This window comes from Eublepharis macularius, chromosome 1 (genome assembly GCF_028583425.1).
Source record: "Eublepharis macularius isolate TG4126 chromosome 1, MPM_Emac_v1.0, whole genome shotgun sequence".
In the NCBI taxonomy this organism is placed as follows: domain Eukaryota; kingdom Metazoa; phylum Chordata; class Lepidosauria; order Squamata; family Eublepharidae; genus Eublepharis; species Eublepharis macularius.
This window is the reverse complement of record NC_072790.1, coordinates 237381967-237399545: the sequence shown is the minus strand read 5'-3', so window position 1 is coordinate 237399545 and position 17579 is coordinate 237381967. Positions and strand designations below refer to the sequence as shown.

Here is a 17579-nt window from a genome sequence, read left to right as displayed (position 1 = left end):
TGAAGCTGCTGCCGCCGCCGCCGCCAAAGAGCAACTAGAGGCCATACGGCGAGTTCTTCACTCAGTCTGGTCAAAAGTTATTTACATGAGCAGAGTGTTGATCTGGTAGGTGAGTAAGCCACTCCCTGGCCTCCAGAGAGTCTTCTGAGCTAGCCTTTCAAGAACGAAGCAAGGGGGGGGAAAAACCTCCTAGGAAACAATGATGAGTCACACATCTTGTGAGCAAAATATTCTTTAAGTTGGATGCCGTTCAGGAATTTTGCATGTGGGCTCTGAAGAGGAGACGGCGAGTTTCATCAGCCGAGGTCCCAGCGCGAAGGCAAGTCTGCGCTAGCTGCTTCCCCTGGGTAGAGCAGCTCTGAAACCTCACTAACATCGCTTGCACCAATTAACATATGGAAACGGCGGCAGCTTTCAGGCACCGTGTGCCCACTGCCCCACCCTGAACAGGTAGGCAACGTAAGCAACATAATACACACGGTATTTACACAGAGCTAATCCTAAGCGCTCACAGGATGCCACAGAGCAGACATCATGTTGCCCCTTCTCCTCTGAGGTCAGAAGGAAGCACATTTTCTACCAGCTGGATTCAGTCTGCACCATTCATGGTGCAGCATGCAACCTTATTTCTGTACTAAGGATTTCACTTAGTTCCAGTTTTGGGCCAGTTGCAGTCAGATCTGTAAACTTTGGTTTACCCCATAGTTACATCTGTAACTATGATGAGCTTTGAAACTGAGAGGAAGGAGTGAAATGCACCAGAGAGAAAACAGAGGGGGGAAGGGACACGTGAACCTGCCGGGCACTCCTGATCAGGCACAGCTGTCATAAAGACCCTTCCACCGCCAGGAAGAACGTTGTCTCAAGAGGAAGCCATCAAGCAGAGAAGGAGCTAAGTACAGAACGGGGAGAGCTCTGCTCCTGTGGCCAGCTTGCCAGAGACGACAGAAGGGAAGGAAGGATACTCTGGCCTCTGCCACTGGCCACTGGTCCAAGGGTCGCTGGCTGGCTGCAGCCCCCCTCCTTCCCAAGATGACCAGGAGCAAGGGAAGATCAGCTCTCCCTCCCAGCGGGATACGAAGGGCTTTATTTCTCTTGGACATTGTCAAGACTGACCTCCATTCCCTCCCTTTCCCTCGTCCTTTTAATCTCTAAGCCTGAGGGTTCTTGTGAGTCACAATGTCTGAAAAGTGGGCTATAAATATAATAAAGATGGCAAATAATATAATTATATAACCATGATGAATTCCGTAAATAATAAGCAACAGGACATTATTTCAACAATCCTTACAAGAACCCATTAAAGTTGGCAGTATTATTATAGTATAACAAGGAAAGTTAAATATACATTTGCATAAATATATAGCATAGAATTTAGCCTTTTGGTGCAGGCCTAGTTGTTGTTTTCTTATACAGGGCGATGGCTGAAAATTTTAAATGGCTTCTTACACCAACTAGTGACACCTCCCACCCACCCAAAGCCCTAATTCATACAAGTTATAAAAATATTCCTCCCCTCCCCCTTTCCATCTAGTCTTTAATCTGGAAAAGGATAAAGGAGAATAGGAACGGGTGTGCGAGTAAAACCCATAACGTTAAAATAATAGTTAAATAGCACTCTAAACGGTGGGGTATGATGGCAAAGGGGCCCAACAGGAAGGCCAGGCAACGAGGCCTCTCACAGAAATGCCCACCCACACAGCAGTCCCCATAGGAATACAGAAAAATTTTACTCTGCAAACTGAAAATGAGGAGCCCGAGGAGCAAGAACTGAGCATGCTCATGTCATGCATCAAAACTCAGACCCATCCCGACAGATGTGGCCGCTCAGGATAAGACCCCCAGAGAAGTGCAGGGGGAGTCCCGAAAGAGCGACGCCTTCGATCTCTGCTCCCAAGGAGCACTTCCGTTGTCCTCTGAACCACCAGCAGCCATGGGGATGCTTCTTCACAAGGCCCCAGGGCGTGCTGTGGGCCGGCTGGAGCGGGCGCCTTCAGCACCGAGGGCAGGTCTCCAAGGAAGGCTGGGGGAGAGGCCTCCAGCAGGTCTTAGGGTCAACCAGATCTTTGCTGCAGAACATTCCAAGCCCCTTGCCTGTCTACCCTAATGAGATTTCCGTATCCCGATCATTGCGCAAATCTCCCCAGACTCCTGCCTTGCGACACCCGCCCACCCTAAGGATGCCAGTCCAGAGCAGGGCAGCTCAATGCCCTCAGAATGTAGGAGGCAGTGGAGCCAGAACCCTGGACTAGGCCTGAGCTGCCATCTCCCTGTCATCATATTATAAAGTCTCTTTATGTCGCCTCAAAAACTAACTAGACATTTCTCTTTCATGAATCACGACGCTATACACAGGGGATAGGAACATTTGTCTGTAAGGGCCTCTGTTACAAGTTTATACCAGGCCTGGAGAAAGGATGTTTGGGCCCTGGGGAGGGTCACAGAGGGGGCAGGGAAATCTGCCCGATTGAGTCTCTAACTGCTTACAGCATCTTAGAAGGGGGGATATGAGTCAGAGGGAAATTTCCTAGTAGTTCCTTCTGCAATTCCTAGAGGACTCCTACAGAGAACTGCTGTAGCATAGAGGTTGACTGGTTGGGCTGCGAATCAGCACTCTGCCGGTTCAAATGCCACTACTGCCAGTTTGGTGTGGTGGTTAAGAGCAGTGGGACTCTAATCTGGAGAACCGGGTTTGATTCCCCACTCCTCCTCCTCTCTCAGCCCCACCTACCTCACTGGGAGTCTGTCTGTAGGGATAATAATAATATTGACTTTGTAAACCACTCTGAGTGTGGCGTTACATTTTTCTGAAGAGCGGTATACAAACACAAGGTTGTTATTATTATTATAAATTCAGTAGATGTTCGGACAATAATGACACTGACTTTGTTCTGGGTGGGCCACTAATCTGTCTAGAAGAGCGGTATATAAGCACAGTTATTATAACTTGTTCCAATAAAATACATATTTTTAAAAACATGCCTTTTGATGTAAGGATGCTTAAAACACTCGAGCTAAGAAGCCTGACCTCCTCCTGAGACTGGCACCTGCAATACAGCCATGGCTGCTGCAGGCCTCTCTCAGATCGGGGTTTACCTGGGAAGGTGTGTAGCATTTTCACAGGTCTGCAGTTTCAACTGCAGGTTTCCAGGAGATGGGTAAGCAAGCAACTTAGCGGGCAATTCAGCAATCCTACTTACTCGGTTGTTTTGTACACGTCAGAGTACAGGCCTGCCTTCTGGTACTTCTTCTTTGGGGGGCGGGGAGCTTTCTTCTCACGCTGGACAAGGGAAGCCAAAGGCTGCTGCTCGACTTTCTCCGGCTCGGGCGGCTTTACCGTTGCCTCATCAGGAGTGGGGCACTCGGCTGCAGTCTCAGGGAAGCTGGAAGGACACCAAGGCAGAAGAACACACTAGTCACAAGCTTATTCTGACACAGCAGCAGGAGAAAAACCCCATGGGGGTAGCTCGCAGCTCAGCATCCAAGTGCATGCTTCACATGCGTTGGGTCCCAGGCTCAATCCCGGGCGACTCTAGTTAAAAAGCATCTGGGAAAGACCTCTGTCTGAGGTACTGCGGAGCTGTTGACAGAGGCTAGGCGAGACACGCAAGTCATCTGATAGTTTAAGGTGGCTTCACATGTCTTTAGGAAGAAATCTTGAGCAGTTTGGGGGCAGCCTGTTTCAAGGAGAGGGGCCACAGCTCAGTGGCAGAGCATGCAGAAGATCCCAGATCCAGTCTCTGGCATCACAGGCAAAAAAGATCTCCAGCAGCAGCTTTGGAAAGGACCCGAGTAAGATTTTGGAAAGCTACATCCAGTAAGAATAGACAGGACTGGCCTAAGTGGACCTGCGCTCAGACTTGAAGTGAGGCACCACGGTGCGTTCAATGACATTTCAGCAGACGTGGAGCCTGCACTCACTGCAACAAGCCCAGCTCAAGTATGGGTCAGGCACGGCAATTACGGCAAGGGTGGTCTTAAAGAGGTGTATCAGTCGAGGGATTAGGACTGTGGACTTTCTCACCATGTACCGTTTATCGATGTGGGAGGGATCCTGCTGGCTGGTTTCTACGTTGTTCAATATGCCAGTCACAGAATGGCTTATACTCGGTTTCAGCGTTTCTCCAACTCTGTATTGGATTTCTGCTGGTTTCAATCTTTGCAAATTTGCATGTGTGTACCTTAAGTTATTTACTGAAATGTCTTTGAAATTAACTGTAGCGACTTACACTGTGTAATCCACCTTGCGCCTCAGTGAGAAAGGCAGACTACAAATATCAAACAAACAAACAAGGGGGAGATTTGTGGACTTGGAGAAAAGCTAATTCAGACTGAGTAATGCCTCATTACCTTTTAAAGGAGTGGATGGGGGGGTAGACTGGGAAGGAAAAACACCCCTGGAAAAGGGCCCCACCCTCTGCACCCCCAAAGGAAGGAGGGAGGGAGAGGGGGCCTGCCTGCCCAGCTGTCTGGGTGCCTCTTTCCACACAGCACGGGGATGGATGCCTCCTCCTCTGAATAGTGTGCTGCCTCCCCCCACCCACCCCCCAGGCTTTGTGAGGCTGGGCAGTCACTCCCTCCCCCAGACCACACAGGGCTCAGGTGGGCCAGGCACAGCACTACTTCCACTGGGATGGGCCAGCCAAAGTGGGGAAGGCCACTACTCCGCCCCCCGCCCCCTGCTCCCTGAGAAGTCCCAGTGGCTATCATGGCCAATCCAACCCTGGCAGCGAAGCCTACAGGGAGCATGGTGCACTCAGTGAATGTATCTGAACCACACATGGAATTTCTGGTTTGGCTACCAGAAAAAGGGAGGTGGATGCATGCAGCTGCCAAGCAAGGCCTATGTAGCACTTACGGGGCCTTCAGGGAAGGGACGGCCAGCCTCTCAAAACACTGAGCAATCCCAGCTTGACCGTTTCTAGCCAAATAGTCGGTGCTGCCATCAGGCACTTTCTTTTACCCCAACCATGAGGGCTGGGAAACTTGATTTGCTCCCACACGAGGTGGTGCAATTCTCTGAGCAGTTGGGAGTCCAGCGGCATACCATACCTTTTGTTGCTCTCCTGCTCATCTTCTGGCAGAGGCTTCTGCCTCTTCCGGGCTTGTTCCTCCTCCAGCCACCTCTTCCTCTTCCACCCTTTCACATTCACCCCCTGAACCACCGATTCTATAGCGTCTGTCACAGTGTCGGGGCCGCGGTGGAGCAGGCAGTCTTTGTCCCCGCTGTCCAGGTCTGGGCCAACAAACCGGCTCACTTGGAGGGCGTGCACCGAAACCATCGACTGCAAGGGGTACTTCCTGGGCCTGCCCGGCCTGCGCTTCACAAAATTGTTGCCGGTCCGTGACTGTCGCTGAAGTTTCTTGGCTTTCAGAATTTTGTTCACGTGGTCCAGGTTTTTCTTGGTGGCTAAGATCTTATCGTAATTGCACATTTTCCTCGCCTGGCGCTGCATGGCTTCCACCATGCTCCTCTTGAGGTGATGCGGGGAGTAACTGCCTGACAAGCGGTCGGAAAGGAGAGAGAGGCCTTCGTTGCCCGAGTCGCCCAGAACACCCGTGACCAAGAGGCCGCTGCTCTTCTCCCTGCTGGGGCTTCGGCTGGGGCTCCTAGAAGGGGGAGCAGGGGCACTTGCCATGACAGCCTCAAGGGTTTTGTCCAACACAGCCTGACTATCGTGCTGAGACATGTGCTGCAATAGATTATCCATTGAATCTTCCACGGCGCTTCCTAGCCGTGTACTTCGTGCAGGCATCCCAACCACTGGAGAGGGAGGGGGGGGGAAATAACATGCATAAGCAGGTTCGAATTTGCTTTTTAAAACAATTTGTTTGGACTTTTTTTAAAAAGAAGCTCCTGTATGAACATCCTTCCTCAGCACACCAAGGAGGGGAGAAATTCTCAAAGATGCCTCACAAGCTTGCCATCTGTTGAGGAAACGGAGCTACCTAAACAGCTGCAGTGACCGATGATAATTCGGCTACACAATATGGGTTTGGGGGGGGGGATACAGAATCCTGATGGTCTGTCCTTGAGCTGCCGTTTGCTTCCCCCTCCCCCCATTCCTGGAAAAGAGCCAAGAGGATCAGGCAACCCGAGTGCATGAGGCCTGTGACAGCTGCAACGCTGGCCAGGCATGCCTGGGGGAGCATTTGGTTAACAAAGACCATCTTCTCTAACAGACGTGCCTGGGAAGAATTTCATGGGAAGGATGGGCCACGGCAGAGGCTTCATTACCCTCCTCTGTCCTCACCCTGTTGCTCATTCATGCCCTTTTGCTACAACAATCCAACTCTAACACCCGTCTCAAACAACACTGCTATTTTCATCTGCCCCGAGTGCTGCTGTCTGCTAAAATGCCACCTGCTGCTACCTTTTCCCAGATGGGGCTTCCTCTCTCCCCATCAGCAGTCAGCTGTAGAACAAGTTGCATCAGCAACATGATGGCATTGAAGAAGGCTGCTAGTGTGTGTGTGTGTGTGTGTGTGTTTGCTTGCTTGCTTGCTTGCTTTCCTTTTCCATCTTTGCCTTAGTGTAGAGCACTGAGCTGGAATGGAGAGAAGGAAGAACGGACAAGGAAATACAAGCTGGTGGCTTCTGGATCACTTGGTCTTGGGCGGGGGGGGGGGCCTGCCACATGCCTCAGACGCAACTGGAGACATCGTGCCTTTGGGTAGGTAGAACTAGATTATTTTCAAGCCCTTTCCAGATCTTAGGTTGGTTCCATGAAGCAGGTAAACCTAATGGTGCAGTCATCAGAGACCCATGGCTAGACAAATTTGATTGGCCTACTAATCCAGAAGCCACAAGGATGCTTGCATGGGTTGCCCAGCAACCACACAAGTGATCCCACCCATTCCTTCTTCCCAACTTTAACCGTTCCTGAGCTGGCATGGAAGACAGCTGGAAAATGGTGCAAGTAACAACACTTAAAGGGAAGGTGGGAGCAAGAAGTGGCCTGACCTGGGGGCCACTTCTTGCCCACAGGCTACCAGTCCTTCAGACTGGCCAGCCTTTCCAGAACGGCTGTGAGCAGAAAAACACTTAGTACAGCTTTCAGGAGGAGGAGAAATATTATTTGCCTGTGGAAGATGTACTCTCAGACGAAGACCTCTTTCTGGAAGGGCTGCAGCTCGTGACCTCTGTTTGCCTCTGTGAGGACTTGTCCTGCGCTGGAAGCGTGCCTGGTGAAGGAGCAGAGGAGGAGGAAAAGTCAAAGGAAAGGCAAGTACTTAGCCATATGTACCAATGTCAGCGAAGAGCATGGAGGATGTTCCAAAAGCATCAAGGTACCACCACTTGTCAGCAGCAGGTGGGGCCAAGAAAGACATTTTTCATCACTGAAGAGGTCACTCAAACTCTTTCAACCATCAGCAGCCAAACGAGTGGCCAAAATCCAGCCCATTGAGAAATGTCTCCTAAATGATTCCCCCCCGTGCATGCTACAGCATTTTGCTGAGGAGTTGTAACCGTTACGAACAACGGTGGTTTTGTTAGCCCCTTTGAGCATGTGGACAGGAAAGCGGGGCACAGATCTGAGAAGTAAAACAAATAAAACAGAGGGCATGGCTTCCCCACGCAGGGACTGATGGGTAGGTCCAGCTGGGATGGATTTCACCCCTCTTCTAATATTACCTATCAGCAAACAGAACCCGCTGCCCTCTTAGTTTTATAGCCAACATTCTTTTCAAAACATGCATCTCAAAAACCAGATACACATGGCCTGTTTTCTCTGGCCTCCCCACAATCAGCAGGCCAGCAAGAAAATAAGCTCCCTCTGCTATCATTTGGCATCAAGCCGCTTGACTGATGACAGGTGAAGCTGCTATGACCTACGCCGCTAACGTCAGAGGTTCCAGGGCTCCCGCGCCTTAACGCTCAGCACTCATCCTTGCATTTCCAAACTGTATTCTGCAGCACCACTTTAAAGTCCTCAGCCTTGCAGCTCTCTTACCACATAACCATCCTCCAGATGTTTAGCCCATGGTTGATTATAACCGGTTGGCTCAGATTTAAATAGGTCTAGTCCCAACGAAAGCATCTCGGAGCATTCAGTCTCCAAAAAGTCCTCTCTTGTCATTTGAAAGAAGCAGCTTATCCTAATTTATCATACTTGCCCTGGGCTGCAAGTTTCTATGCTGGCACCAGAAAAAATCTCTCACTGCTCTCACCTGCGCTGAGTAGAATTGCTCCAGGTGATCAGGCAGGGAAGCAGAGCGCGTCAATAAAATTGTGCCTGGTGTACAGAAATCCAACACTGTGGACAAAGGGAATATTTTCTCCCTCACACATAATTCTAGGACTTGAGAGCGCCCGATGATTAAGTTGGTGCTCTCAGGAAAGGGCAGCAAGCATTTCATTTTCTCATGAAACTCATTGCCACTAGCTTAAGAGGCTTTCAACGGGGATTAGACAAATTCATAGAGCAGGGCAGGTCAACCTATTATTGTGAGCCATAGCAGTTATATGGAATCTTCACGTTCAGGGGAAGCAGAACTCTGAATGCCCGTTGCTGAGAGACAACAGGTTTGGGGGTGGGGGGTGGGGGGAGACTGTGGCCTTCCTGCCCTATTAAGTAAGCTTCCCAGGGCATCCTTGCTGGCCAGTGCAGGGAATAGGATGCTGGACGAAATGGACCTTTAGTACGACTCAGCAGGCAATTCTTTCGGCCAGTCCTCCTCTGCAGGCAATTGATGTACCACAACTCTGGAACAATGGTTTGCACGGACAAGTGAATGAGCAAATATGGCTGTGAACTACTGGATGATCCACGTGTCTCATACTGGGGACAACACAGGACAGTCCTTGTAAAAGGATAAGGAGGAAGTGGCACATGTCGTCTTGACCATAGCACCGGCAGAAGATCCAGATGTTTCTAAAATAAAATCTTCATCCCCATCCATCTCTAAACCTGCTGTACTTTCTAAGGCTTTCGAGTCCAGAAGCAGACACAAGTTTTACCGGTGAACAGGCAGCGCTCCCTGTGTGCAGTCACGTGCATGGAGCCTACTGTGCCATGCAAGAATTTGCAGATTAGGTACTGATCCTCTGAATTGCTTTGAATACTATTGCTGAGGAGCCACAAAAGGGAGAGTCTGGGGCCATCTCCTCCCACTTGTAGGCCTGGAAGGGGGGTCTGGTTGGCCACTGAGAGAAAGAGGATGGATTATTAGATGGACCTTTGGTCTGATCTAGCACAGCTGCTCTGATGTTCTTATTATGGAATTATAGAGTTGGAAGCGACCCTAGGGCCATGTAGTCCAACCCCCTGCACAATGCAGGAAATTCACAGCAACCTCTGCCCCCACTCCCCCAGTGATCCCTACATTCTGTGCCCAGAGGAAGGCAAGAACTGCCAGGACCCCTGGGCAATCTGGCCTGGAGGAAAATGCCTTCCTGATCCCGAAGTGGTGATCGGCATTACCCTGGGCACGTAAGAAACAGCCATGAGAACAGAGCACTGGCTCATGCCTTCCTGCCCTCACAATCCACCTAAGCTCACAGAATCCGCATAGTTGACAGATGGCCACCTAGCCTCTGCTTTAAAAAACCCAAGGAGAGCCCACCATCTCCCAAGGAAGCCTGTTCCACTGAGGAACCATTCCTACTGTCAAGAAATTTTTACTAATGTTTAGCTATAAACTCATTTGGTTTAATTTTAACCCATTGGTTCTGGTCCGACAGAAATCAACAGCTGCCCATACATGTATGCATTCTGTGTGCCTCCCCCCACCCTTTATGGAAAGGCCTAGCAGAAGAGGTCAGGAAAGCTCCCACTCGCCTGGCTTTCCGCAAACAATGCAAAACGGAATGCTTCATGAGAGCTTTTTACTCAGATAGGAGGGCTGTACTCTAGGGAGGGAGTCCCAAAGAGATGCATAAGTAATGGAATAAGGACTGCAGACTGTACTTGTACTGTCTGCTGCTGTATGATGCTACTGGACCTTTTATATGCTGTTTAATAGGCCAGTCTGAGAATTGCTTGTTTTCTGTTTAGCATTTCAACAACTCTGTATTCGGTATCTGCTAGTTTTAAAGTTTTGCAAATTTGCATTTATATACCCCAATTACGTTGTTTATTGAAATGTTTTTGAAATTGAATGTACTGACCCCTGCTGTGTAATCCATCTCAGTGAGAAAGGCAGACTATAAATAACCTAAATAAATACGCAACTCTCCATTTTCTGTGTGACAGCCCTTCAAATGCTTAAAGATGGCTATCGTATCACCTCTCGGTCATCTACTCTCCAGACTAAACCTACCCAACTTCTTCAATCTTTCTTCAAAGGACTTGATCTTCAGATCCCTCCCCATCTTTGTAGTCCTCTTCTGGACACATTCCAGCTAGTCAATATCCTTCTTAAACTGCGGCGCCCAAAACTGAACACAGTATTCCAAATGAGGTCTAACCAGAGCTGAGCAAAGTGATACTACTACTACTTTACGTGATCTGGACACTATTCTTCTGCTGATGCAGCCAAAAATCACATTAGCCTTTTTAGCTGCTGCGTCACACTGCTGACTCATGTTCGTCGTATGTCACAACAAGTCATTCAGAAGAACAGAACTGAACCTCCACCTAAAGATCATAAAGGGAAAGGCCATGCAGGGGGAAAAAAGCTCCCTTGATCTTATTCTTTCCATTGTACCCATCCAGGAGCTTGGTGCTTTGTAGAACAGAAATGCAGAGTCCCCTGCCTGAGAGCAGCTTAATAGTTCAAAATTCAACACAGGGGCAAAACAACAAGTGGAGAAACAGGGAATGCTAAATAGGGGAATACACACTCTGAAGCTTAGAGCCGAACTAGACGTTGCACTTGATACAAATCAGGACGCTATGCCCATCCCGACTTGCTGTCGTGCCGAAGAACTGAGCAGGCTACCTTAAAATTGCTCTGTCGGGCTGTAGAGCACTGTGAGGGAGGAGGAGGAGGGGCTTCCAGACTCTCACCACACCTTTTCATCAGAAATGGATGGGGGGGGGCTGTTTGCCACTTCCTCTGGCTCCCCCATGGCTGTTTTCGCTGGTAAAAACAGGACGGGAGTGAAGCTGGAAGCCCCTCCTCCCCCCTCGCAGCATTCCACAGTTCAACAGAGCAGTTTTAAGGCAACCCGCACAGTTCTTCAGCGTGACAGCAAGTGAGGATGGGCACCTGTGCCCCAACTCAGGTCGCACATGACATCTTTTTTGGCTCTTACTTTACGCTTCAGGTTCACGGGGAAAGTGGAGTCTGAGAAGGGATTTGGAGAAAGTAAGAGAAGGGGTATCCAACAAACGCTCTTCCAGGCGTAACAGGCAGCCAAGGCAGAAAGGGCAGAGCTGTCTAAGAGAGTGGGAAACCTCTGGATGACTGAGGGTGGTGAAGGCTAAAGGGGTAAAGGTCACGGGCAGGGACGGATCGGGCTGCGAGAGCAGAGAAATAAAAGGAGGGACAAGACCATGGGCTCGGAAGAGAAGAACAAGGTAGCTGTGCGCGTGCAACATGTTGGATCTGTGAGTAGCCATACGCCAGTACGGGGATTAAAAGATGTGCGTCACGTGGGCAGAGTGATGAGAGGGAGAAAGATTCTGACAGCAGAGTGCTGGACAGAAGCAAAGAGGGTGAAGCAGAACAGCAGAAGGCCAGAAAGGAGGTTGCGCTAGTGAAGGTGGCTCAAGTGTGACCCCAAGATTTTGTGGAGGAGACAGCAGGAAGGAAGGACTGTACCCCTGCTGTGTTCTAACAGGAAAGGTGACATGACTTTGTATCAAACTGAAAACTGGGAGCAAAGAAAGGGGGACAGTCAAAGAGAAAGCCAAGGGCTTCGTGCTTGTCCTGCCGGGAAGATAAGGACACGGTTAGTGAACAACAACAAAAAAAAGAGAGCGGCTGCTGCACCGCCCACAGCAAAACGCAAAAAAAAAAATGCCACACAGTATCGTAAGACCAACTAAAACAGCACAACAGAGCATGCAAGATTCTAAGCTGACCAGCATGTTCCATCAGGTTGGATGCTTAAAAAGAAAAAAGTATGCATAAGGGGGGAAAAGAAGATCTCGCAAGACGTGATCGTAAGGCTTCTTTGTCAGCGTCCTGCAGAGAAAGCGTAGCTGCTTTCACTGAGTACAGGACACATCCTTTTGGAAACATCCAGAGAGGAGGAGTTCTGCACACCTCTAAACCTTGCACGCTGCTTTGTTTGGCTTGGTTTCAATAGAAGGTATTCTGTGGCGGCTTTTGTTTTGGGATTGTTATCAACTGACAAGTTATTCCCGTCAAATATTTTCGTAGTGCTGTCGCTGCTACAAGTGAGAGCCCTGTGCTGGGGGCAGTCCACTTACCAGCATGTGGCTGACGGAGTCAAAGGGTCTACCTGCCTTCTATCCTTTGAATCCTCGTGCCCCAGTTTGAGAACTAGCGCCCTAGTGCTCTTTTGGAATGACATCTGGACACTGCTGGACCCTATTTTTTTTTCAAAGCCTCTCCTGTTTGTGTCTTCTTTCCAAAATGCAATCAAACTTTGAGCTTGTCAGCATCCATCACTGAAGGCGGACAAGACAGGGTCTTAAGATCTTGATCTGGAAAATCTGTCTAGATCTACAGAGCCCCTGCTTCCGTTCCCAAGCACTGAACCAACAGCCACTTGAAACTCCTAGCAGCTTTATGGGGGTCTGGCCCTTTGTTTTGAAACTCTTTGGCCTCTGGGTTCGTTTCTGGGAGTGCAGGCACACGTTCAGTAACTCTTGACACCAGAAGTAAAATATATTTTGTTTATTAATTAGTTCAGATTAGGAAGAGTGTATGCAGCGCAGGAACCACTCACTCTATTAAAGCACAGAGCAAAAGGCAATGAAAATAGTGACTGGCCTGCGGTGGCTAAAACTGACTAACTAGACATTAAAAGGCTTGCTATCTTGCATCTCTGAAGTAGCTTCCAGGTGGGTTGCTCATACAATTCACAATTTTTTTAAAAATGTAATATCTAGTCCATAGAAGAGCAATGATGAACTTGGAGGCTTGTGCAATGTTGTGTGTCATTTTGGTTGGCCTTCACAACAGGTATTCCATGAGTTTTGTCTTGCTTCGCATTTAGCCCTCTTATGCCAGCATAAAAAGTCTATGCATCGCTGCATTTGCTCACATCTGGCATATGAGTCGCTCAGCTCTTCCCCCCCCCCAACCCCACCCCCCTTTTTGTCTCTTCTACCACTGTAATTTAGATGGTACGCTCTTCAGGGCAGAGAACTGCCCCCTTTGGCTTATGTTACTTTGAAATGCGGTATATATATTATAATAATAATGGTGATTAGTCATAGCCCCCAAAGTGGCTCAGATATACTTGACTGGGAGCAGCAGCTGAAAAGCTGGAAGCGATTCTAGAAGACACCAGCGGGTGACAGGCAGTGTTTTCAAACAGATGTCAGTAGCCTCTAATCACCACTTAAGAGGAACTCCCCACCTGCTTCCCCTCCCCTCTCAATTCCTGCTCGTGCTCCCATCCCATCTACCCTTCCAAGACATCTGGCACATCTGGTTTAAGAGAGTTCACCTTCTCAGCAGCAGCTCTTTTCCTCTTCTCCTATCATGCTGCACGAACCAAGGCTGTCTAAAAATTGTGCATTATATTATGTTTCTAAAGCCGGGCCCCTCATAGAAGTCGCTTGCACTTTTGTCCACCAACGAAAGAGGTGCTACTGCCCTCTAACTTCCTACTTCGGGGGGGGGGCAGAACATCTGTGGGGAGCTTGGGGGTCAGTGGCTGGACTTGGATTCATGCACTAAGGCAAACAGTCTGCCAAGGGTCAATTGCTCCCTCATACCCACACCTGCATGGGAACAGTTGAGGTTTTTAAGAGGAAAGCTGTCCCCACGTTTCCCACATGACCCGATCCATGGTAACAATCTGTGGTTGAAGTCACTGACTGGGAAGCTGTCCCTCTTGGAATCACAGAGTTGGAAGGGGCCATACGGACCATCTAGTCCAACCCCCCTGCCCAGTGCAGGATCAGCCTAAAGCATCCCTCCTGACAAGTATTCATCCAGCCTCTTCCCTCCCCCAAATTTGTAGACTGCCATGATGAGGTTCTTTTTAAATAAAACATTTTCCCTCCACCTCCTCCCAATTTTCAGACTTTATTAACACCAAATGTCCTTTGAAAGATTTAGATGTATGCAGTTTTCATGAGGCAATTTTGTTCAGTTTATAAAGCATTACCTTTACACAGTGATAGGTATGGTATTTGTTCGTTTCTCCTTTACTGAGAAACCAGGTATCATGTTATTACCCCCCCCCGAGTTGTCCTACTCCACAAAGCTCGGAGTGGCACGCATGGTTCTCTCCTCCATTTTATCTTCACAACAACCATATTGAGTAGGTTAGGCTGAGAGAGGATAACCGGCCCAAGGTCGCCCAGTAGCTTTGTGGCTGAATAGGTACGTGAACCTTGTTCTCCCCGTTTTTAATTTCGCTCTCTATCCTTACTTACCTTCAGTTTTGTTTGTTGATGAAGGAATTGGGCAAAGTATGTTTAGATACACTTAATTTTTATTCTAATGTATACGGGGGAGATCTTTTCCTTCCCTTTCCTTTGCTCACAGGTAGCACAACCTGAGTAAAGAATGTGCAGAGAGAATATACACAATTAACTAACCTACTGCAATAGGGACTTGTTTTTAACCCCCTCCCCTCCAGTTATTTGCATCTGTAAACAAAGAGGCAGGAAGCAGCATCAAGATGCTGCCATCACACGCAAAGAACGAGAACTCCTTCCACTATCTAGAGACAGGACAACCAGTGAGGTGCAATGACGAGTGTTAGACTGGGGGACCAAATTCAAACTATTATGCAGCCACGAAGCCCGGTGGATGATCTTGGGCCAGTCACCCCCTCTTATCCGCCCTATCACACAAGGTTGTTGCAAGGATAATACGGGGAGGAAACAGTCAGTTAAAACACCCTATGCTCCATGCAGGAAGGGGGTGGTGGGTAAAATATACAACAGTTCTATATCTATTTATCTCCACATATTAAAAAAGCAGTACCTAAGGACGGAGCAGCAGCAGCCATGGAATATTACACAACAATCGAATGCATTTCTATTTGAGCATTCACCCAAGGACAGTGTACATGGCTCTCCCTTTCCCCATTTTATCCTCACAGCTGACTTTCTGAGGTAGGAGAGGCCAGAAAAGAATGGCTTCTCCAAGCTTATCCTGTGAGCTTTGGGGAGAATGGGGCATTTGTGACTGTACTGCAGCAATCTAGCCTACAATTTAAGCAAGCAGGCTTCTTCACTCACTACACCGATCCTCTGCGTTCACCAAATCTGCTGCGTGAAGGCACAAAACATTGTGTCCTCATAGCACAGCTCTATCTGCTTTAGAAAAGTTCAAGGTAGCACTGAAAGTGGGTGGACTTTGCCCACGCCAAATGTGCAAGACGGGCTCCGTCTACAAATACACCGGCAGACGTGGGCCAAGTCCTTAGCTTCAGTTTCTCCTGTGTAAAAACGGAACAGAAAGCAGATCTACATGCCGCAAGAATGCTCAATGCTCTTGTAGGGTATCTGGGTTCGACTACACTGCAATCGGCGAGGACCCAGAGAAGGCCTGCCATGATAGATCAGTAAGAACAGAAGCTGAAGGGAAGAGACCAGAAAAATGTGGAAGGAAAACCTGGTTTCTGCTAGAGGCTTGAAAAGGGAAAAAAGGAAGAAAAAATGGATGGGAGGGGTAGACTTCTGAAAGCTCTAATAATTTAAAATGCTGCTTTTGATAGTATGAAATGCCAAATCTCACTGGTCCGATATTCAAAGGCACCAAGGTAAATGATGATGATGATGATATTGCTGCTGTGGTTGATCAGATTCCTTAAGTTATAGGGCCCGATGGTGGGACAGAGTTTTCAAACGTTGCAAAATACAGAAACATGAGGATCCTGCACTGTAAAGTCAGGACTGTGCTCCGAACATGGCCTCTGGTCTCTCTTTCACACCTGCCTCAGATTCCTCCATCTTCTGTAACAAGTGAAAAAAACTGATAACGCACAAAAGCTTGTAAAACAAACGTGGGCATGATTCATAGAAACATGAAAACCTCCTAGAAAACTCAGAGCAAACAGGCCAATTCTGACCTGAGAAACACCATGAAAATATATTATTATTTTCAGGGATATAAGATGTACTGGGATGGACTGGAATCTAAATATAAGACTAAACAACTATGTTTACATACAGTTAGTGCGACACTTGTATTATTACAGAGTGTAACGAAGTATTCATAGTCATTGCAAGACGATCTAAGCCTTTTCTCTAAAAACACGAGTTCCTTCCATTTTCACATGCTGATGTCTATATACCAATACAAAGACCAGCTACTACTGTCTTAGCTTTTGTTCACTACAATGTCAATGCTTTCTATTTTCAATGTACTTTATTTCCTAGTTTCCCAATAGATAGAAGCTAAGGAATCTGACAGCGTGCATCATCACTTCCCTCTCTTGCTGTCAAGGCACAGCTAATGCACGCTGGCCCCATAGGGTTTTCAAGACAAGAAACGATGAGAGATGGTTTGCCGTTGCTTGCCTCTGTATAGCGACTCTGGACTTGCTCGGTGATCTCTCATCCAAGTATTAAGGCACGGCTGACCTTGCTTTGCTATTGAGATCGGGCTAGCCTGGGATATTCAGGTCAGGGTGCATCATGCTTAATTTAGCACTTGTGTATTTTTGCAGCTGCTGTAAATAAAGGCGTTTATACTGTTAAAGGCCATAAATATAGCCAAGTTTTATCTCCCAAAGCTCTACATACTAGACTTTATGTTCTTAAAATAGTAGCATTTAGCTTTGACAAGCATTACATATATTTCACATTCTTTAAAAATGCGGCGGAGGTCCCTCGAAAATGGTTAAACCAAGACTTCTTTTCCCCTCCATAGTTTCAACATTTCTGGAAATGTTAGGTTTCTAGCAGGAAAAGAGGGCTCTGGTGTATCAAGGCTGAACGTGGAACTGGCCAGCAAACAAGAACCCTTCACCTGAAGGCTGCGCTTGCTATTAATGAGGGCTCTGAGGGGCCTATGTGAAGAAGCCTCTGCCTCCCCCACTGAGGCCACTTCTTTCTGCTGGACAAGTCAGCGAGGAAGGATGAAAAGCCTGCTCCACCCATGCAGTAGAATGCCAAGGGGGCAGAGCAGATTGCACTACTTCCGAATGTACAGAAGTTGCAAGCTGGAATGTTCCCCAATGACAAAAAAGTCCTTGCTGACAGACAGCCAAAAGAGCCAGCAAAGGACGGAAATGGAACTTCTGTCCTTGTCTAAAGTGGAGCAGCCCATTCGAATACCCCACTGTTCTACATGAGCAATCAAGCCACTACACTCATCAGGTACAATTCTGTACTCCAGAGAGACAGAACTTCTTGAGGCTAGTTTCAAGGCTCAGATACTGGACATGAAAGTGGGGGGGGCATGTTTGTTATTTGCATGCCTGGTCCCATCTTATAAAGCAAGGATGGAAGGAAGGTCTAATCGAAGACTCAACAAAACCCAGGCCCCTAAAAATGTAACTGTGGTGCTTAGTATTTTCAGCAGTGATGTTT

General features: G+C 48.2%; 1 protein-coding gene across 2 annotated transcripts in view; it reads right to left on the bottom strand.

The window, feature by feature from the left end:
* Positions 1 to 17579, bottom strand: part of ASH1L (ASH1 like histone lysine methyltransferase) — an 81597-nt gene that overhangs the window by 35566 nt on the left and 28452 nt on the right. For both annotated transcript variants that reach the window (XM_054994124.1, XM_054994131.1), the window contains exons 4-6: positions 7084 to 7185; positions 5053 to 5764; positions 3201 to 3383 (exon numbers count right to left, since the gene is read on the bottom strand). In XM_054994124.1, coding sequence (XP_054850099.1) covers positions 3201 to 3383; positions 5053 to 5764; positions 7084 to 7185 — 997 coding nt within the window. The remainder of the gene's footprint in view (positions 1 to 3200; positions 3384 to 5052; positions 5765 to 7083; positions 7186 to 17579) is intronic.